This window comes from Melitaea cinxia, chromosome 5, assembly GCF_905220565.1.
Source record: "Melitaea cinxia chromosome 5, ilMelCinx1.1, whole genome shotgun sequence".
NCBI classification, from domain to species: domain Eukaryota; kingdom Metazoa; phylum Arthropoda; class Insecta; order Lepidoptera; family Nymphalidae; genus Melitaea; species Melitaea cinxia.
This window is the reverse complement of record NC_059398.1, coordinates 3,788,394-3,810,837: the sequence shown is the minus strand read 5'-3', so window position 1 is coordinate 3,810,837 and position 22,444 is coordinate 3,788,394. Positions and strand designations below refer to the sequence as shown.

At 31.4% G+C, this 22,444-nt stretch overlaps 3 protein-coding genes across 3 annotated transcripts; 1 reads left to right on the top strand and 2 right to left on the bottom strand.

Moving 5' to 3' along the window:
* The first annotated feature begins 320 nt into the window (after nucleotides 1-320).
* Nucleotides 321-10,498, top strand: LOC123653722. Its single transcript, XM_045589710.1, has 10 exons — nucleotides 321-338; nucleotides 1,223-1,392; nucleotides 1,948-2,032; nucleotides 2,345-2,428; nucleotides 4,115-4,250; nucleotides 4,571-4,655; nucleotides 6,347-6,470; nucleotides 8,573-8,644; nucleotides 9,098-9,148; nucleotides 10,106-10,498. The coding sequence occupies exons 1-10, from the start codon at nucleotides 321-323 to the stop codon at nucleotides 10,190-10,192; spliced, it is 912 nt and encodes a 303-aa protein (XP_045445666.1). The 3' UTR covers nucleotides 10,193-10,498.
* A 1,643-nt stretch (nucleotides 10,499-12,141) lies between these two features.
* LOC123653960 (integrin alpha-PS4-like) lies at nucleotides 12,142-16,252 on the bottom strand. Its single transcript, XM_045589931.1, has 9 exons — nucleotides 16,040-16,252; nucleotides 15,632-15,795; nucleotides 15,358-15,439; nucleotides 14,662-14,757; nucleotides 13,885-14,038; nucleotides 13,634-13,712; nucleotides 12,968-13,079; nucleotides 12,577-12,648; nucleotides 12,142-12,319 (listed from the first exon to the last, which is right to left on the bottom strand). The coding sequence occupies exons 3-9, from the start codon at nucleotides 15,409-15,411 to the stop codon at nucleotides 12,176-12,178; spliced, it is 711 nt and encodes a 236-aa protein (XP_045445887.1). The 5' UTR covers nucleotides 15,412-15,439; nucleotides 15,632-15,795; nucleotides 16,040-16,252; the 3' UTR covers nucleotides 12,142-12,175.
* Nucleotides 16,253-16,802: 550 nt separating this feature from the next.
* Nucleotides 16,803-22,350, bottom strand: LOC123653721 (integrin alpha-4-like). Its single transcript, XM_045589709.1, has 8 exons — nucleotides 22,242-22,350; nucleotides 21,162-21,365; nucleotides 19,953-20,052; nucleotides 19,407-19,577; nucleotides 18,903-19,000; nucleotides 18,255-18,336; nucleotides 17,577-17,722; nucleotides 16,803-17,009 (listed from the first exon to the last, which is right to left on the bottom strand). Exons 2-8 carry the CDS (start codon nucleotides 21,300-21,302, stop codon nucleotides 16,803-16,805), a joined length of 945 nt encoding a protein of 314 aa, XP_045445665.1. The 5' UTR covers nucleotides 21,303-21,365; nucleotides 22,242-22,350.
* Nucleotides 22,351-22,444: the final 94 nt, after the last annotated feature.

Genomic DNA, 22,444 nt, shown 5'->3' with positions numbered 1-22,444 from the left:
AAATTAACGCGGGTAAAACCGAAGGGCACAGCTAGTCTTAAAATATGTTTATTGTGTGTCTATCATGTAGTTGTGGTGTATCATTAAGTATAAATACATAAATAAAAATTAAAAAAAAATATTAATTAAAAACTCGAATTTAAAAATAAAAATATATTACGATCTTTGTTGAGATAAAAAAAAAATGTTAGAAATATTTTTGTTGTTATTATGCAATTAAGTTTTAAATTTTTTTTTTTATTTTTTACAGGCATCAGTTGTGGGATGTATTCAAATTAAAGAAGATTTGTATAAATGCGACTTGATAAACATTGGAAGACATGAAGAGGTTTGTAAAAGTTTGACTGGCAGATTAAGTCTGTAACATGTTTTTGAGATAGAGTACATCAGGAAATATTCTGCTTAAAATCTGGAGTCCGTTCGGGGAAGTACCTCAACCTCAAAGAGGATCACAGCTAAATTATCGCTTCAGCCTGTAATATCCCACTACTGGGCATAGGATCCCCATGTAGGAGAAGGATCAGAGCTTAATCCACCACGCTGTTCCAATGCGGGTTGGCGGATATATTGTAGTAACGATCGGAGTAACGATAGCTATCAGGTGTACATGATAACAACCGGGACCGACGGCTTAACGTGCTCTCCGAGGCGCGGTGGGGAGACCCACAAGGACTGCACAAACACCCAGACCACGGCAAACACCTGTATGGCCAATACAAATGTTTGTCATGTGCGGGGATCGAACCCGCAACCGTCAACGCAACAGGTACAATCCATGGCTGTGACCGTTGCGCTAACGCGGCGGGGCTAAATAATACAGCTCTCACTTATGTGTTCCTGTGGTGAGTAATCTGGCAGAGCTCTTTGGCAAGGACGGGGGTAGAAATGGCAACACGCTTGCGATACTCTGGTGTTGCAGGTGTCTATAGGCTACGGTAATCGCTAACCATTAGGTGGATCGCACACTTGTTTGTCATCCTGGTCAGGCCTGGTCAGGAGGTTGAGTTACTAAAAAATTACGCAGTTAACGGAAGACAGAAGCTTCTATACATAGTTGTAAATAGCATAAGTTTAATCTAAGTAGAGTGCCTTATTTTCAGAATTCTATAAACAATCCCACACGTAATCTCACCTCCAAGCTCAGTCAGTCAGTAAAACTTCTATAGGAAGCTGTAGATTAAACCACCAAAAAGTTAATTTAAGTAAAGTGCTTTAATTTCAGCGTCCAATTTACATTCGCCTAGACACGAGTAAAGCAACCAACAGGGATGATGGCGTGAACGTAACAGTTTTTTTGTATAATACCTGTGCTGCCTCTGGTGTAAAAGAGGCCGTGAGACAAGCCATAAGAATACCATTTAACCTTAATACGACCGAAATTATTATTGACTAGTGAGTTATTGCTTATTTAACCTTTTTTTATTTAAGAATACTGAAAATAAATTTCATAAATTATTCAGTTGTGTTCAGGTCATTGTACATATATATTTTTTGTGTATATATTATATAACGCAGATTACTTTTCAATCTTGCCGTTATTAATGGTTACATTTTCTGTCACACAGTCACACCCGCAAGTGACAACTCCTGGATAAGATTAGCGTTAGCATTTTAATAGTAAAAGATTAATTGGTCATGTAATTTCAGAATATGTCGAGTGAATAATTTTTATTTCTTAAGTCTTGTTACGACTGGTTTTATTTTAGAATACTTATATTTCTGATATAGTAAGTGAAGAGAAACATACACATTATTGAAATTGGCTGATACTGACTTGTTCAATTACTCTTACTGAGTTACCGTGGTTATTCGTAATCTGTGTTGCGAATAACTATTTTTAATTTTATGAATTGTATTTAAAAAAATTTAAAACTTTTTTTGTAACAAAATGGCATATTCAATTTAAGTTTTTCTTGTAATTATAATAATCAATATTTATTATTTTAGTGTATCGTATGATCGAAACGTTACGTTGACTGAACTTCAAGACACGGAAACTAGTCCAACAATAGATGTTCGAGATTTATTTACGGTAAAACATTTATTTTTTAATAATTTGCCGATTTGGTTTCCATTGGGTTTCGCTATTGAATTGTGTTATCACATAAGTGATGATAATGTCTTCATAATAATTAAAAATTTAATTCTATTTTATGCGATTATTGTTAATATTTTTTGATATTACTTTACTAGTAATCATCGAGTACCTGTTTCTGTATAGTAAAAAAATCTTTACTTTAATCCCGATTGGCATACTGAAAAATAAATTATTTTATTTAAGAAAAAACATTATGTATGAGCATGATGTAATTTACAAGAATGATGTTTTCTATATCTTTTTTAGATAACTAATAAAGGATCTGTTATGTGGAAATCTTTACCTGCACTGATAATCCTCGAAATGGACGCATACGTGGTTAAAAATACTGTACGTATAAAATTATAATTAGTATTGACTATAATATACTAGCTGCTGCCCACGACTTCGTCCGCATTGAATAGTTACTTGAAAAAAAATCCGATTTTGAAACAGTCTTCATTAGTGCTCCGTTCCTATTAATCTTAGCGTGATGTGATATATTGCCTATAGCCTTCTTCGATAAATGGGCTCTCTAGTACTGAAAGCATTTAATCAAACTCCGGTTAACGGAATTACAGTCCCTGAGATTAGCGCGTTCAAACAAATATACAAACAAACAAACTCTTCAGCTTTATAATATTGATTATAATATATTATATAAGTTGTATTTTTGGTTGTGTCTTGAACATGTACGACAACTAGGAGAATACATGAAGTGTCATATTAAAGGTTGTTTGGAAGAAATCGCTACTTAGCGATAAGACCACCTTTATACATTACATCATTTATGTTTAAACTAGCTGTGCCCGCGACTTCTTCTGCGTGGAATTTAACAAACTATTTATTGTTCAGTTCGCAGAGTTATAAAATAAAATAAAATCGTTATAACATCAGCTAACAGCCAGTGAAAATCCCGTCAATTTTTATTTTATTTTGGCATATGTACCGTGTATCCATATGAATTTTGTAAAAAGTGGTTATTTTAATATCACATACAGACACTCCAATTTTATTTTTTTGTATAGATGACTCTTTCATGTAAATCTTTTCTGAGTGGTGGGTAATAAAGTATATTCTATTCTATTTTATTAATATGTCTTCAGCAATATATTAATTCTTAATCTTGTTAAATAAACGATAATCGAAAAATCAAGAAAAAGCTGTGCGATGCGTTACGTCAGATACGAATTACACGACCATGTGTCTTATGTATTCTTGTTGTATTTTGTGTTGTATTATTTATTTATTATTATTATTTAACGCTTTATTGTACACCAAACAAATAAAATAAACAAGCAATAATTTGTAAAGAAAAAATGTACAAAAGCCGGCCTTACTGCTTGAAAGCAATCTTGTTCAGGCAACCTTAGGGCAAAGATGATATATTGACGGTGTAGGTGTACAGTTTAATTTTATAAATAATAATAGGAAACAACTCAATAAATAGACATACATACCTACATAGATCGATTGTAATTCATGTTGTTGTATTGTTTCTGTTACGTGTGATATTGCTGTGTTTGTTACTCATTTAGAATAAAGACTTGAACAATCTAACAATAAAGAACTTATACTTGACATTGGAATTACGTTTTTTTTTAAATTTCATATTTAACTAGATTTCCGTCGCGATTTCGCATTCGTGGATTAGAAAATTGGTACAGTCCCGTTTTCTCTCATTAAATATAGCCTATGTCACTATAATGTAACATTCTACTGGTGAAAGAATTTTTTAACATATATATATACAAAGAAAAATAAAATCTTCCCTCTATATATAACTATATAGCCACTAACTTTACCTTATATTTCCTCCTTTTTTTTCTTCTTTATCTGAATTTTTACTAATACCCGATTTTGTGGCACACCTACAAACCTCTGCTCTTGTACGTCCTAAGGTTGGCTGGTAGAGAATGCTTTTAGCATTAAGCCCGCCTTTTGTACAATTCTTTAATGTATTGTGCAATAAAGTATCAATAAATAAATAAATAAATAAATAACTATCGATAGTATATTGTTGTATATTTGTTTTAGGTGATAACTACAATGGGCGCGGAATGTAAAGAAGTCTCGTCTAAAAGCCTAGTGATGTTAAAGTGTTTTGTAAATCTAGAACCAAAATCGACATTTAAAATAACGATTATAAGAAGTCTGCTAAAAGAAAAAATCAGTAAGTACGGTTAGGAATACGTGTTGTACGTGTAAAGTAAAATGAATATACATTTAATTTTTATTTTATTTTTATTTTTTATTTTTATTTTATTTGGATAGCTTACAGCTTATTATTACTATAACTAATACAGAATTTGAATAAATAAAAATAAAAGCTAATAACAAGCTACCACATATAGAATTAATATCACAATCAATAATCATTTATAATATTTTGTTTGGCGAGTAAATTGATAATTTTCCTATTTATTTATAACTTTATTTTTTACTATGTTATACTTACGAGTAATTAATATTTAATATCTTTAATCTTTTCAGTGGAAATCTTTGATAGCGAAAAAATTAGTATAAATTCGACGTATACTCTGTTTCTGGAGCCGACTTTACAAACTCTTAACAAAACGTAAGTACTGATGACATCTGATATCTACATATAATATGGTACAAATTAATAACCGTAACAAAATAAACTGAATCAGAACAGTGTGTACGTACACAGCCATTTTGAGCCTTGCGAGCGCGATGAGATTATCACTTTTTGATAAACTTCTTTTAATATTATTCTCAAGCAGGTTTGTGTTCCTCTGGTGAGTAAACTAACGAAAGTTCTTGGGAAGGACCAGGGATAGAGTTCAGTAACGCGCTTTTGCGATGCTTCTACTGTTGCAGGCGTCTATGAGCTACGGTAATCGCTTACCATCACGTTGGTCGTACGTTTGTTTGCCGACGTAGTTGTAAAAATAGGAGAAAAAAACAAATAAATAAAAATTACGTGTAATATTTTACGTGCACAGACTAATACAGTGAACACGAGAACCGGAAGGCACAATCTTCCTTTCTTTCGCATCCTGACCTCCATTTCACTCCGTGTCATTTAGTCATTACGGATCAGTGATTACATAACATATTTACTTTTATTTTATTTAAGAAAACTCACAGCTTACGTTTTATAGTTTCTTTTTAGGTTTTTTACGTTTTCTCTTAAATAAATGATAAAAGAAATAAATATTTGATCGAATCAAAAATATTTCTAATTAATAACATAATTTATAGGAACATAATGCTAATTTTTAATTAATAAGATAAATGTATGTGTCAGCATGATTTAGATTTAGCGGACCCAGCAGACGTTGTCCTGCCCGGGAAACAGCTACCAAATTCGATAGCTTACATACCGATAGCAGCGCCACCTACCGGGTCCAATTGAGATAAAAACTACCCAATCTCTTAAGTTGGACCAAATTACAGATGCTTACAAAATCTGATAAAAATTGGTTCAGTAGTTTCGGAGTTTATCTGAATCATACATCGTGACACGAAATTTTTATATATTATAGATTACAGTGCATACCTCCTGCTCCATGTCTATGTAACATCATTATGTTACAATTTTGCGGTGATTCGTTGTAATTTAATAACTTTCGATGTAAAACGAAATTACGTCAGTTGCTATTAACATAATTATGATTCTTCTTGTTCACACGTGCTTGAAACATATACATACATATACATACAGAAATTGGAATATACTTGTAATTCGTACGATTTATTTTTGTGTTACCCGCACATTAGGAAATTCTAAACAATTTTTTTTAAATATATTATCAAAAATTGTTCAGAACATACTTGTAATATGTAATTGTTGAATTTTCAATTCATAAGTATTTTAATTGACAACGTTTTAATTAAAATTTACTAACAATTGCTCTGGCGTAGATGTGCGAGTAGTCACTTAAAACACCGACGGTTTGTGGGTTCCAATTCCGCTCAGGATGGGTATTTGTATTTGTACAAATATTCCTTTTCCATTTGGATGTCTGTTCTTAAGGGTCACCCTACCGTGCTTCGAGGAGTACGTTAAGCTGTTGGTTCCGTTTGTTATCATATTATATACCAGATAGCGGTTGTTGCTTATTTTAGGGAATATATTATATCCGCTAATAGGCAATGGAGCAGCGTGATGGAATATGCTCGAATCTTCCTCCTACATGGAGGAAGAGGCTTATGCCCAGCTTTGGGATGCTACAGGCTATATGCGCGTGCGATGCGTAAAAAGTTTTTTATTTATATTTTAATAATTAATTTATTTTTCAGATTTACAACAATGCTGTACTTTCAAGTGGACACGAGTTTCGGGAGCAATAAATACTATATGATCGCGTTAGCTGTTACAGTGGCGTTATTTGTTCTTGTTGTAATCATAATTATCTTATACAAGGTATGTATATATATGTCGCAAGCGAATAATTCACATAGTCATTTAATGGAATTACTAGCACTTAATTGAACATTGTGATTCAATTATCAACAATACTAGCCATTAGCCGTAGCCGCCGTAGCAAACAAAACTAGCTGCCTGGCTAGTTTTGTTGATGACTTCAATTTTTTTGTGTAAAAAAACGCTCGAATGATTAGTGCGTCACAGTATGCGCTCTATAATAAGATTTTCAACCGTAGTTGTGCGAATGGGTGTCGAGTCAATAGTATAAGAGAGTGTACATGAAACTGAAGCAGTCTGAAAAAAACTTTTTTTCACCCACTTCGATCTATTTTTCTATTAATCATTGCATAATATTAATTTTATGCCTAAATTTTCTCTTCACTAAACTGATAAAATCAATCGGTGTGATATTGTAATATGTGACCGGTTAGGAATATTTTTGACGAGTTTTCATCGTGAACTTCTCTATGAGCTGAAGTTAAAGAACGCTTGCATTTTCATACTTATTTAAAATTTTAATGTACATCTTTCTTCATGTACTTCATGAATAAACTTAAAGCTTTCAACTCCCAAAACACGTTGAAATCGTAGGTCGTTTGTGTTTTTTGTAAAATTATGTACAATACAAATAATGGCATACGATATGGATGAAAATGTGTTTTCACATTAAAATAACCGCTAGCAATAATTAAGCTGTGATTTTATCGGTACATGTGCCAGCATTTTATTTTTATTTTACTTCGTTAGTCGTAATATTAGGTAATTCTAGTTTTTCGTTACATGATTTACTTTATTCATTTAAAAGGCTATAATGGTCTGTATGAGTGAAATATGTACCACATATTAAACTGTTTTTTTCTGGAATAGTATCAGATTTTGATCTGAAATAACTTGACGGTGGAAGTACCTACAATCATACAGATGATCACATTCATATACATACTGCACAAGTTATGAGCTTGTTGAGTACGGTACTAAGAACTCCTGAGGATTGTGTTACTGTTCTTAGAGCACCTAAAGATGTAATCAAAGATTAATTAGATTACGTAAGATGATTTTATGTCCATTTTCTACTTTTAATGCGCTGTGTAAAGAAGTAAGTTTTGTATGACACAATTTATTGTATCGTTTTCGTATGTATCATTAGCGCTGCGGGTCACAGGACTACTTCACACGTGAAGTGTTTCCTTATTTTCTTTTGGTCTTTCTCCAGCTTTCTTTGTAAAGCAGGTTTAGGTTTTACATGCTGTATGATTATTATCATACAAGTTTGATTACAACTCCACGTCAAACCAATTTAATCAAACCACTATAAAGTTGTGTTATGAGTTAAGCTTCAACCCAAGAAGGAAGAGATCACTTAGATGATTAAAGTCCGAGATTATACAGCTTAAATAATTCTTATATACTTAATTTCTAAGCGCGTCTGTCTAAAGTTTTAGTCAAACTAGCAGGAAGCTTGTAAAATGTTTTTATATCTATTTTAAGGCGAGCGTTTGGGGTTTAACGCTGATGTATTCCGAAATTTTGTGTTAAAGACCAGCGCAAACTTTAGTCTACATGATTTAGTATTTAATAGAAGGGTTGGTAATCTGGTCTGGGTCGCAGGAAGCCGCTGGATTCGTGCTGCGCGGGATCGATCGTCGTGGATAACATTAGAGGAGGGAGGCCCAGCAGTGGCGTCTGTAAGCTAATGTATGTGTGTGTGTGTGTGTGTGTGTGTGTGTGTGTAACAAAAGGTCTATAAAGTATACTGTTTATTTTTTTAGTATAATTGAAATCTTATTTAAATCTACACATATATGTGTACATATTTTTTAATACGAATGTATGGGATATGTGAGAGTGATTTTCTTAGAAAATATTTTTATTTAAGTCAGAACAAATGACAGTGTATTTTTCATAATGTTATGTGATGTCATGTATGTAAATTTAGGACGTTATGTGATAATCGCATTGCATTCGATTTTAATCTATTTCTAAGCGCGTAATTATTAGTATTTATTGAGACAAAAATGTCTAACAATTTATCAGTCTTATTCGTCGTGAGTTTGCGATACGTTAAGTGAAAAGAGAAATTAAATGTGCGATGTTTTTAGGTTGGCTTTTTCGAGAGGAAAGAAAAGACCAAATTAGACGCGCTGAAAGAGGAGATAAAGCAGAAGAGTATCGTAAGTGTCCCCTTAGTGTAATTTTATTACCGTAATGGCTTGTATCAATTACAGTCGACGGTAATGTTGTTACCTCCGAAAAGTTTTATATGGAACTGAGACTTCGCATGAAATACATAGATGGCGCTACTATACGTTATATATATATACTTACGCTTAATACCTATTACTCTTAAGGCTTACTAAGGTAAGGAAGCTTAAGATTCCTAACATAATAAACACCTAGCAAAAATTTCATGAATAAAAACTTGAGTTTTTTTAATGGAATTTTAAAAACTCGCTTAGTCACGAACTCAGAGTTGAGAAAAGTTTTTTACACAAAATACTAATTTTAATGGAAAATTACTTTTCACTCTTTTCGTCAGATATTAACTATTATCTTATTTATTTATATCTTTACATTAAAATTTGTTTAAATAACGTAATATACATTTCGTAATATTTATTTCACAGCGTCGACCCAATCGTGATGATGTAGCGGATACACTCCAAGAGAACAATCAGGTCACTGAAGGTTTTTTTCACCATGTCATGTAAAAATTTCAATTTTTTTATAATCATAGTTATTAGTGATTTTACTTTCGTTTAAAAAAAATAAGGTAATAACTAATTTAAAAGAACTGTGACAAAATATTTATTGTTAGCTAAATAAAACATTTTATGAAAACAATAAAAGCTGTACCGGCTTCTGATCCATTGATTGCACTACAAAATATAAAATATAAATATATAATAATAAAATACATGTAATTCTTAAGGTGTAATTAGAAATGATTACAAAAAATTTGCGTGTAGCTGAAGTCAACTTTTTTTTAATATAATTATTTTATTTTGTTCTATATTATATTATTATTCTTTTATATTCTTTATTTTATACCAGAAATATTAAAATAAATTAGAAAATTCAGGATTTTACAAAATGTGTATTAATAAGCTTAACCAACGACTTTTCTTAACAGTTAATTCCTTTGTTCTAATGTTATCTGCTATAAAAAAGCAAACTCTATGTATATCTTTAAATATACCTAAACATACGAGTATGTAGTTAAATATGTAAATCTAATATCTATACATCTATACGAATTAATAAAATTGGAGTGTCTATTTGTGATATTAAAATAACTGCTTTTTACTAAATCTATAGAGGTGTATACACAGTACATATACCAAATTAACATTTTATCACAATTTTTGTCTGTCTGTCTATCTGTCTGTCTGTCTGTTTGTTTCAGCTAATCTGTGAAACTGCCGAACCGATTTTTACAGGACTTTCACTGGCAGATAGCTGATGTAATAAGGAGTAACTTAGGCTACTTCTATTTTAGAAATTTATTTATTTTATAACTTTGAAAACTGGGTACTAATTTTTTTATTAAATTCCACGCACGAAGGCGCGGGTGGGTACTAGTTGATAATAAAATAGTACAGCTAGTTGATAATAAAACTATTGTATAATTTCAGGGCAACATAGAAGTAGTTGATGACATACCCTTACAACTAATGGATTTTCAAGACACGCGAGATTCATCGTCTTTGATTCAAAACTAGGAGATAAAGAAGAGATGAAGAGAGAAACTTAAATTTAAGATATTAGTTGATACCTAATAAAAAATTTAAGTTTGGAAAGAATTAAATATTTAGTTGCTATTTATTCGGTCGTTTGATTTTATCTATTATTACAAATAATTAAAGTATTGTTTTTTTTTTGTCACATTGTTATTTCTTAGATATTTATAATAACTTCTAAATGAGATAACGGAAGATTTGTTTGTGAAATAATTTCTTCATATTTTATAACCGATTTCATATTATATTTTGTGTAATATCAATAAAACTTCTTCTTAAAAACCGCAACAAGTAGTTTTGACAGTCCTCTTTTAGCGCTAACTTTACACTACCTAAAGAATTATGAAGATACCGAAACAGATAGAAACCTGGGGGTGCAAGATCAGCATGCTTTAAGACTTCCTAGTCAAACTCTTTCAATTATCACCCATTTTGGCGGACAAAAACAAAAACAGTTGAAAAGTGGCGGGAAACTGTTTTTTAATTTTTGATTTAATTGTTAAAATGTCACTTTTTCGTGGTGTTAAAACCAGCCAGTTACAAACAATACAGCTAAAAAGATTTTGTTGTAACTTTTTACTAGACAGCATAGTATTATACAAATATTTAATACTAGCTGTGCCTCGCGATTTCATCTAATTTTGAGAAAACAACATACAAATAGCTCTTATCCTCCTTGATAAACGGACTATTCAACACATTAAGAATTTTTCAACTTGAACCAGTAGTTCCTGAGAATAAAATGTCCAAATTAACTATTTATCTTTATAATAATTCGAGTTCAAACATGAATTTAAAAATTTTATTGAGGTAAAAACAGATTCAAGTCATTCAATAAACCGAAGTACTAAACACCCATTGATAGCTTTTATATAATACGTTAAGCCGATCGACATTGGCTCATCCTCATTTTTGACCCCTGACTCTAAGTATGTTACCAATATTAGCGACTCCAGCTAATGGTTAAAATTTTAAAGTTTTAAGTTTCGTCTGTGAGATCGAGTATCATCTATATTCTAAATAAATTCATTGTTTTAGGCACTTGTTTGTTGAGTAGCGCACGAAATATCCATTAAGATCGAAAGTCGACTTTTCTCGGCCTGATTTTATTTTAAGCAACTACTTACAAAAAATAGTAAGTAGTAATAGAAGTTAATTCCTTAAGAACGATGACTGACATTTAAAAAACAAAATGTTCTATTAAATAATTCAAATTTTCTTAATTAAAATAAAAAAATAAAAAAACTAAAACATTAATTGACGCTTGCTATGCGTATTAGTGGGTGCAGCAAATGCTGGTTCTATTACACCTATCTTTCAATAGCTAAAGGCGCTGTAAGGCATCACCCTTAGTGTCACTGTTGTTTCGTTTTAATCTTACGATTTCACCCTACCCATTTTTTAATACCGCGTGCCTTTGTACGCAGTAAACGTTAAGGAGTAAATTTTGCACTTTGTTAATAGAATTTCATTAAATTATTTATTTATTCATCTATAAACTATCAAATAATACATTAGCAATTAGCATTAATACTATATACTCCTAAAAACTTTAACAAGTTTATACTAAGAGTGTTTCACTCGCCAGAGACAAAACGGCTGTGAATGTACAGATTGCTCCGAATCAAATTACTTCGATACAAACGTATTTTTCTCTAATCCTTACAAGAAAACATTTTCCAATGATTTATTGACATATATTAAAGTACTAAGCAGATGTAATTGACAAAAATAAATAAAAAAATATTAAATTTCTAAAAATTTAATATTAGAAAGAGAGAGAGAGAGATGACAATGAGAAATTTACAAAGAAGTTAAAACTATATTTAATGACTAATTAAATTAAAAATAATGATAATAATAATCGAAACTCAAATAAAAAAACCATGAAACGCACCATAAAGGTAGTGTATATGCCTTAAATAGTTTAATTTCAGCACACCTGAAAAGTAGTTTATTATAATGTTACTGAAATTTATGTTTTAGTTCATTTATGACTTTACTATCAGCGCTTTCTTCTTCTTCGACAGTCGTCAACATGCCTTGCAAATCTTCGGTACTTTTTCGGTTGGCAGCAGCACGCATACTTTCTCTTATCGCAGATCGACGCTGAAATGAAATGGGGAACTTGTTAACTTTTTTTCTAACACTACAATTGCTATGATTTTTTTAAAATCGAATCGTGTTTCGAAACTATTGGTGTATTGATTTTCTTTTATTTAATTTATATTTTCATTTTAATTACGAGTATATGTATATATCCATTGACAGTTAATTTGTGACAAATTTTGGATCTCGTTCAATGTAATTCAAAGTATCGGGAAGGAAAAAAATTCGAATTACTGTAAAAATAACGATATTATTACCATACTTTGCCGATAAACTTCCCTCTTAAGTACTTTAAGCTTTTCCTTGTTTTTTCGTCGTAGAAATCCACCCTGAAACATGTTTTCAAATAATAATGGTTAACTATGTACATATAAATATACATATATTTTTGTATGTACATACAAGTATACATATATTCAGGAATCCAATCAGTAGTTTCCTATTATAACTAATAAAAAAGTCATAATGGCACAGTCAGCATGGCTTAGAATAAATTAAACCATATTAATGTTTTGTAGAACCTCATTCTACATTATGTAGGATAATATTTTCAGCATATTGAATTAAAAAGTTCTCTAGCTCTATCACATTTGAACCACACTAATAAGCAGCTCCTGTACTTAATAGGGAGGGACTAGATCAACAAACCTTGTGTAATGCATAAGAAATAATGAGAAGTATTATTAAGCCGACCACCGACGAGACGATGATGATCCATAGATCTACTGCAACCGTCACGAATCGTACTACGGTCTGTAAACTAAAAAGAAAAAACATTTAGCAAATATTTAACCAATTAATAAATTCTGAGATTTTTTGGAAAGTAAGTGACAAAACAAAACATTTTTTTTAGGCATCGTAGCACGAATCAGTGTGTTCATTCTCGAAAGTATATTATATTCATTAATAAATTAACTATAGTTAATGTGAAGCTACTAAAGATTGGGAAAGTAGATTTAGTTTATATAAATTGCCAAGAAAATCAAAATTTTAAAAATTGAAAGCCGTGAATTATATTTATTCGTAGACTCCGTCATACATCATGTATGGAGTGGAATTGAGAGTAAGTATAACAACAGTTACTAACGAATAGGCGGTTCGCCTGATGTAAGGTAATCAATACTTTGCTAATCTGAGGAATAAAATAAACAAACTAAGGAAAGGAAAAATAGTGGAGAATGTTTGTGTTTGGTTCTCTCTTACCTATCGTTGCTGCAGTAACTACGAGTATTAGTCTATTCGGCCAGATACAAGCTTTAGCCAATTACCTATATTTTATTTGTGACATTGGTAAAAACGATTTTCCATACCAACCTTGAAGATATTGTCTCATTGTTAAGAATTAAATTAAGCGTTGTTGAAATCGTAACATTTTCATTTTCTTCTTTGAATTCTGAAAACATAAGTAATATACATTGGGTAAAATTATTTCCATTTGTTTAAATAATTGAAAAATTATAAAATGGTAAACTTTTTAAAACGGTGTTTTAAAACTTTTTTAAACGGTTTCTCAGAAATTGTAAGACTTAATTTTTATGTGCTCATGCATGCATATTTTATAATACCTAGAGTGTTTGGTGGAATCGTGATTGCAATAACGATGTGTGCCTTTTGTTTTGGTTTCAAGTCTCCGATATCACACAATACCCTTATTTCGGTCTCTGTTCGATTGCTGTTTGTCATGGTACACTCGATGCCTGACGATTTATCTTTTGAAATCTAAATAAAGTAAATTTAATCAATAAATTAAAATGTTTTATAAAATTTATATGATTGCGAACAGCTGCTATTTGACAATACTTTTTAAACAATGTTTGTATTAACAATAGAAACTAAAAACATATAATTTCAGATAAATTCAAGATTGAAACAAAATATCAGATGATGCCGAGAAGACATTTAGAAGTCTTTCGTTTTTACTTCCCCTCTGAAGTATATTAAAAATAAATTAAATTAATATAAAATGATCGCATTTGAGTTAGTTATTAGAGTACAAACATTAATTACATCATATGTATCATATTTATTGGTGTAACACCCACATTTACTTCGACAATTTATGATTTTGTGTTTAATTTTGAATATTTTTAATTGCTTATTATATTTGACATAAAGACGATTGTTCTTTGTCGCTGGAATATTATTCTTGTTCCATCGACCGAAATGTGAGGACTTCCTATTGTTATTGTAACGCTTGAATTGAATAAAAGGGTTTGTAGAATTCATTGTGGTTATTTACGGTTACTAAGCTGGGTAAAGAAATTTATGAAGAGAATGACGTCTGAAATATTTATTTTTAAAGAACAATGAAGGTACATTATTTTCGTTAAAATTGTACTTACAGTAATCGGTGCTCCTGAGTAATTGACATATGGTACGTTATCCAAAACGATCTCGCTTTTGATACCAATCCAATTTGTCTTGCCGTTATTGCTTATCTGTTTAACAAATTATAGAATATAATAATAATAAACATCTACTATACTTACTGGAGAAACATGACGACAATTTTTCTATAGATTTTTAGCATTTTTTTTATTATGATACTTTGAACTATAAGTAAGAACTCAATATCAATGAAGGTGAAATATTTCTAATTGTGCTGATTAAATGTTGTAATCATTTACAAATTTGTTGAAAACCAATTTTATTTGAAACAAATTTAAAGGTAATAATAATAAGGATAGAGAAGATTGCTACAATTCTTTAACGATACTCGTAGTTATAACTCCTGAGAGCATTTACCCTCTCGATGACATAGAATTTTACCCAGCCACCAAGTAACAAAAAAAAATTAAGTCAAGTCTCAGCTGGACTTCTCATAGCTTTTTGGTTTTCGGCCGCATTTTCTTCTACGCGGATTTCAGCTGTTTCGTTTTCTCCTCTTATAAGATAGCCAATGTTACTGGTAGATAATGTAGACTTATACAGGTGAAATCATTTTTAAAATCGACCGGTTTGTTATTTTAAGTTTCCCGTTAGAAATTATATAAATCTAACATTTCCTCATTATAATATTAATGTAGATGAATAAGTACCGTGTAAACGTGATCCATATTTTTTCCTGCCTCGTACACGTCACTACGTGTCATATTAACATTTTCTTCTGGATTTGCTTGACTGAAAATTATTTTACGATTCACTTAATTGTTTTTTCTTTAACCAGCTCTTGGTTACAAAGTTAAGATTTTCAAGATTACATGATAATTAAAAAAATCAAATTTGAATAAATTTAAAAATATGCCTGATGATTGAAATCGTACGTGCATTAATAAATATTTAATACTAATAAATAATACCACAAATAAATACCCCTTGACAATTATATTCTCAAAATCACTTTTTAAAGCAAAAATATATTCAAATGTATTCTTGTCTGTTTGATTATTGCAGTTACTAAATAATTCACTTCTTATTGTTAGTTTGTCGTTCCCACTTGTTAGTAGTGTTGTTTCGACTTGTACTGGATGAATAATCTGTAAAAGAACAAGTTGTGGTACTGATAACTTTATGGGTTGTAATTCTGTTATGGGATAATTATTTATTTTTATAAGAAAATTTAATATCAGTTATATCAGTTATATTCAGTATCTGATTTTTATATTTTTATTAATTTAATTAATTTTTACGACTCCAGAAGAAATTATGGAAGTATATACACGGCACAAGTTATAAAATATTCAAATAATTAATGATTTTTTTTTCGGTTATAGAACTTACCCAGTCTTTACCATTGCGAACAGGTTGATCAGGTTTGCATAAAAAATTATTACTGTCTTTGTTAAGCGTGCATCCAGGAGGAGGGCGGAGTATGTTAGCTTCAAGTACAGTTATCAACAAACACGCACCGTATGCAGTTTGACCAACATTTTGTAGTGATATCGTGAAGTTTTCGAAATCAGAGGACCCAATAAGGTAGGGTGATCTAAAAACAGTTTATGTTTTTTACAAAAGGTAATCAAAATAATCACTACTAATCAACTAATAATCACTTTATTCAAGTAGGCCCCAAAAGCACTTTTGAATCGTCATTTTACTAATTAAAATTATATACTACATATATATTTTTACTGAGGTGAGGTAGGAAATTTCCTGCTCAAAGTATTGACTAGCTCGACTGGGGTAGTATCTCGACCTTACAGAAGATCACAGCTAAATAATACTGTTTTCAAGCAGTATTGTGTTCCTGTTGGTGAGTTAGGTGATCAGAGCTCCTTGGGGAATTGATGATAAGGTCAGCAACGCGCTTGCAATTCTGGTGTTGTAGACGTCTATAAGCTACGGTAATCGCTTACCATCAGGTGAAGCTGTACGCTTGTTTGCCGTCAATGTAATACAAAATTTATTTTATTAATTGGAGAAGTACATTCCTTTATTTTTGTTATACCGGTAACTATTAATTTTGTAAAAGTTAACTTTAATATAGTTATAAAGACTTATCTATAATTCTAACAGTACTATTATGTTCTTAGCACTACGATACTTACGATATAGACGAATTCATACTATGCTTCCATATTGGTACACATATTCCATCTCCACAATCGGTTATCGACTCATCGCCCCTTACGCTTAAAACACTGCGCTCACTCAAAATTACTCTTGAAATGTCAAAATCATCCATTTCCAAAGGGTTGTCTTTTAAAGTAGCTGATATCTTGTACGCTATAATAAGATTGTATTCTTTTGCCTGAAAATAATTATTAATATCAAATGTTTATATTATACTCGCTTCAAAATAAACTTCCTAGTTCTGTTATTTGTTTTTCTATTGCTTCTATGTACAAGCTATTATATTTCATCACTTCAGCCTAATACAGTCCACTGCTGGACATAGGCCTCCACAAGTTCGCGCCAGAACTCATGTGTTTTGCCCGTAGTCACCACGCTGGGCAGGCGGGTTGGTGACCGCAGGGCTGGCTTTGTCGCACCTAAGACGATGCTGCCCGTCTTCGGCCTGTGTATTTCAAACCAGCAGTTAGATGGTTATCCCGCCATCGGTCGGCTTTTTAAGTTCCAAGGTGGTAGTGGAACTGTGTTATCCCTTAGTTGGATCTCTTACGATACTCACAGAAAGAGACTGTGTGGCTATATTCTTAATGCCGTAACCACACAGCGAATAACAAGCTATTTAGTTATAGACAAAATTATCTGATCTTAAAATACTTTTAAAAATATAACAAAAACTACTATTATCATTAAATACTAATACAAAGTAAGTTATGTACATAAAATAAAATATTTAGAGCTTCTTTACAGGTGTAAGTATGCTCGACACTCCAATATTTTTGCAATATGACTCATTTTTGTCCCTTAATGATACTTCATATGTTAATACGCCCTTTTCATCAGCGTCGACTAATTTTGAAATAGAGTCTGTTGTGACAATTGTTATTATAACATCTGTAAAAATAAAATTGGGATAATTTATAGATCTAATAATAATTGTATTTAATATTGTTGTCTCATGTTATTCGTTATTTTCATATTAATAAAATTAGGTTATTTACCAAATTAAAAAAAAATTGATGCTATGAAGCTAACAATTTTTCATTTTTTTTCATAATAAATTAAAATCTGAAAAAGATTTTAACTTTCATCATCAAGTAGACCTATGCAATGTGTGAACAAGATATTAACAATATCTACATAAATAAAAATGAATGTTGAGCGCATAACTTGTAAATGGCTGGACCAATTCGCCAATTTATTTTTTATTGTATGTTCCTTAAGACCCACGGAAGATTTAAAACTTAAAAAAAATGATAACTTTTACTATTAACTTTTGACAGAACGAAGTCTATCCGAGCAGCCAATTGAAGAAGTTTTAATTATAATAAAAATTATATAAAAATATTAGTCGTTTCAATTTCTATTTAACTAAAAATAATAAAAAAAAATGTGTTATAGGGTATAAAAATGCGATGCTCCATACCAGTCTTGATATCATTGAGTTTCTCAGGATACTGAACATTGAGACAGGTTTGAAATTCAAAGTATGTTTTATTTTTATTATCCTGAAAATTGAATATTTTTAGGCGAATTAAATGTTATTGGATCTGTTATATTAATTACAATTATAGGGAGAGATCATTACAGGTACTTATAATGTTTGTTAACGACCGTTCTGCTCTAATGGTGAGTGGGTCGTGTCTGCGGCGTCTAGAACCGGTGGTTGCGGATTCGATTTCTCGGAGTGGGTATTTGTGTTTATACGAATATTATATATTCCGATTGTGTTTATCCAAATATATATCCGGTATATAAAGATCTATATATCCGGTCCGGTTGTTGCCTCGGAGAGCACGTTAAGCTGTCGGCCCCGCTTGTTATTATAAATACCTGATGGCGATCTTTACTCATAGTAGGGAATATATCCACCTTCCTTCCTCCGATCCGATCCTTCTCTTACATGGGGAAAGAGGCCAAGTGGGACATTACAGACTAAAGCGACCCCGGGGGAAAGAGACAAGTGGGACATTATAGACTAAAGCGAAATTAAGAAAATTTATATTTTTCGTTATAAGAGATGTAATTCAAAAAAGGCTAAAAAAAAAATAACTAAAATAAAGTTACCACTTACTTGTAGATTTGGGAACTTTGTGTACAAATTGACTGTTATTACTGCTATACTTCTAAGTAAGATGACGCTGCTGTTGTCAATTGAAGACACAGCCAAATCTGTAAATATTTACTTGTAACTTTGCTTTTATTTTTTATTTTTTTCTATTTTAACGTTTTTAATGGGAGGGATAAAATTGTTATCTAAAATATATTTCAAGAAGAAATGGACTTTGGCAAGAGTTTTGTTGATTATACAGGCTTGGCTAAGTCAATCAGGTTTTGTCGGTTCTAAATGGACATTGATGCTTAAATAAAAACGAGATGTGCTTCAAAAGATTTAAGTCCAGTGAATCAAAAAAAAATTATCTTCATTTCATCATATAGCCATTTTGTAGTGTTTAATTATTTCTATTTTTATTATATTACATATTTGCAACATTTATACAATGTGATATATCGTGCAGTTTTCAATAATCATATTTTTCTTTTATCCTATATTAAGTATTGCGTTTGATATACGCACCATTGACCCCATTTTTGTCAAAGTCTTCTACCACTGTTAAGCCCTGTCCAAAATTAGTCAGCCCTTCAGGTTGGATCTTTTGTGACACTTTTCCTTGCAGAAGACCTTCGCCAGTGTAAATGTATACTGCACCTCTTCCACCATCATCGTATGGTGCTGCTATTGCTATTTCTAAAAAAATAACGTCATGCGTGTGTATTTACTTCTTCTCCTGTATACAGTAGTAAGAAAGTTTTAGCTCAGAAGAGTTCAGTTGAAACTTAAGAGCACGCTCTGTATAAAAAAAAAGCGCTATGTGAAAAGCTTAGGATTTCAAGGTTAAGTTCGTCATTCATCAATTTTTAGCCACACAATAATGATATGAATCATTTCAAATGTACATGTGTGTGGGAATCATTTCAATGTATGTGCTATGACGATCTACTTGATGCGAAGTATAATACAATGCGATGAACATTAACACAAAATTACAATCTTCCTTTGATCAGTTTTTATTCTGTTATATTTTATAAGTAAATATGTTTTTACTATTACTTGTTCACTTACCGTCTTTAAAATCACCGTCCATGTCACCGAGGCTTATTATAGCATTGCCAAAATATCCACCATTCGACTTGCCTTTTATCTTTCTCTTTAATGTCATTTCCTAAAAAGTGCTGTTATTAAATAAAGCAGTAAATTTGATAATTAATCACTTAATTAAACCATGAGTAGTATTTATATTTATAAATAACCGGCCGAGCAAACTTGGAGTTGCCAAACTTTTTTGCCAAAATTTTATTTTAATCAAATCCTGTTCTGATAATAACAAACACATAAAAAATAAACTATCCGATTTTGGTCTTTAAGAAGTTATGCGCATATAATACATTTTGGCAATTCATTTTTATGTATAAACTAGCTGTGCTTGCGACTTCGACCGCTTGGAATTTAACAAAAAAATTTTTGTTCAGTTCGCAGAGTTATAAAATAAATACATTTTTAAAATAAAACTAGCCTAAGTTACTCCTTACTACATCAGGTATCTGCCAGTGAAAGTCCCATCAAACATGGTCTAGCCGTTTCAGAAATCAGCCGGAAAAAACAGACAGACAACAATTGCAAAAACTGTTATTTTGGTACATGTACCGTGTATACATCGATATACATTTAGTAAAAAGCCGTTATTTTAATGTTACAGACATTCCAATTTTATTTATTTGTATAGAAGATTTGCAATTATAGAAACTCGCAAAGCAACGTCGTACTGAACGATATCTCTGACGTAATGAGAAATAATTTCTTTTAAGCAACTTATATGAACATTGTAAAGAAAATTATGTAAAATGTAATAAGTAAAATATAAATCTTTTCTTTTTTATATCACTAGTTCGGCAAACAAGCGTACGGCTCACCTGATGGTAAGAGATTACCGTAGCTTATAGACTGCTGCAATACCAGAAGCATCGCAAGCGCGTTGCCGACCCAATCCCCAATCCCCCCAGGAGCTCTGGTCACCTTACTCACCAACAGGAACACAATACTGCTTGATAAGAGTATTATTTAGCTGTGGTCTTCTGTAAGGTCGAGGTACTACCCCGGTCGGGTTGCTCCATATTTTGAGCAGGAAATTCATGCTGTGCCCTACCTCAGTTAAATTTACAGAAAACATTCATACCTGAATCAATACTATGACCACACTGAAATAGCTGTAGACAATATAAGGTATTAAATTCAGAAAATTATCGTACAAGTCACTATAAAATATACTCTTACGTTTGAATCAGATCCCGATTGAGCCTTGTATATATATACAGCGCCAATGTCGTACGTGTAATCACTGTCAGCATACGCTGGAGCACCGACGAGAAGCGCTACATCGCCTAAGTTTGCAGAGCACAACGTAGCACCAAACATTGAGCCGAGCTCATCGTCGTTTATTGCTCCGATATTCTCAAGATTAGAATTAAAGAAATATACCTGAAAATATTATGTAATATTCAGAAGCAAGAAATATCTTATTGTATAGTTTTTATATAAATTTAATTATTAGTCCTAATCGAATAGCGGATTAATGGGGTCTATTGAGATTTTGGTAAAATTTGGAGCAGCCTGATTGGGGGAGAACCTCAACCTTACGGAAGATAACAGCTAAATAATAGTACTCTCAAGTAGTGTTCTGTTCCTTTGGTGAATAAGGTAGCAAAAGTTCTGGAAGAATCGCGAATAGTGTTGGCAATGTGCTTGCTGTATTCTAGGTAAATAAATAAATAAATAAGTATCTACACAATACACACACGGTCGTCTGTTCCTAAAGTAAGCAACTTAATGCTTGTGTTATAGCTAACAGCCGACTGGTATATAGCTACATATTTATTTTCGATAAACATACTTATAAATAATACATATATAAATATATAAATAAATATTTATATTACACCCAGACTCGGGGTGGGAATCGAACCTACAACCCTCGGAGCAGAAAGCAGGGTCACTACAAACTGCGCCAACGGGCTAGTCAGGTGTAGAGTATATATAATAGATATTAGAGTTGATAATAGGTATTAGAGTTGTGTTTAGAGTTATAGACTAGAACAACTGCTTACAATCAAGTGGACCGTATACGCTTGTTTGTTACCTTTGTATTATAATATAAAAAATATGTCAATTTTTGTCCTCTTTTATCAGCTTTAATTTTTAGTATAGGGACGGTGTTAGTTTTGAGATTATTCAATACACTTTGATAACGTTAGTTTAAAATATGTTCGAGAATTGTAATTCTGTAATTTAAAGCCCTGGTGCTTTGAAAATGTTATTAGTATTAAGAAAAAAAAATATGCCTTAAAAATACAGTACCTTTCCAAATCCTACTTCTCCAAAAGTTGTACTCACAGCATAACTTAATTCTTTGGAAAAAAACTTTCCACTCGCTATACTGTAACCTTAAATGTATTTTTATTATAATGAGACCAAAAATCAGAGTACGACTAATATCAACATAAAATTTTCAAATAAACGTGATTAGAATGAGCTGTACAATGTACATATTGCTGTCGATT

What these genes read in the sequence shown, in the direction of transcription:
- LOC123653722 (XM_045589710.1), top strand. An exon ending in TCATAATTATCTTATACAAG is followed by an intron (nt 6,471 to 8,572) that starts GTATGTATATAT and finishes CGATGTTTTTAG; the next exon opens with GTTGGCTTTTTCGAGAGGAA. An exon ending in AGATAAAGCAGAAGAGTATC is followed by an intron (nt 8,645 to 9,097) that starts GTAAGTGTCCCC and finishes TTTATTTCACAG; the next exon opens with CGTCGACCCAATCGTGATGA.
- LOC123653960 (XM_045589931.1), bottom strand. Translation starts at nt 15,411, where the DNA reads ATGACACGTAGTGACGTGTACGAGGCAGGAAAAAATATGGATCACGTT. An exon ending in ATATGGATCACGTTTACACG is followed by an intron (nt 14,758 to 15,357) that starts GTACTTATTCAT and finishes TTTGTTAAACAG; the next exon opens with ATAAGCAATAACGGCAAGAC. An exon ending in GATTCCACCAAACACTCTAG is followed by an intron (nt 13,713 to 13,884) that starts GTATTATAAAAT and finishes TTATGTTTTCAG; the next exon opens with AATTCAAAGAAGAAAATGAA.
- LOC123653721 (XM_045589709.1), bottom strand. Translation starts at nt 21,302, where the DNA reads ATGTTTGGTGCTACGTTGTGCTCTGCAAACTTAGGCGATGTAGCGCTT. An exon ending in AATCGGGATCTGATTCAAAC is followed by an intron (nt 20,053 to 21,161) that starts GTAAGAGTATAT and finishes AGCACTTTTTAG; the next exon opens with GAAATGACATTAAAGAGAAA. An exon ending in GGACGGTGATTTTAAAGACG is followed by an intron (nt 19,578 to 19,952) that starts GTAAGTGAACAA and finishes TTATTTTTTTAG; the next exon opens with AAATAGCAATAGCAGCACCA.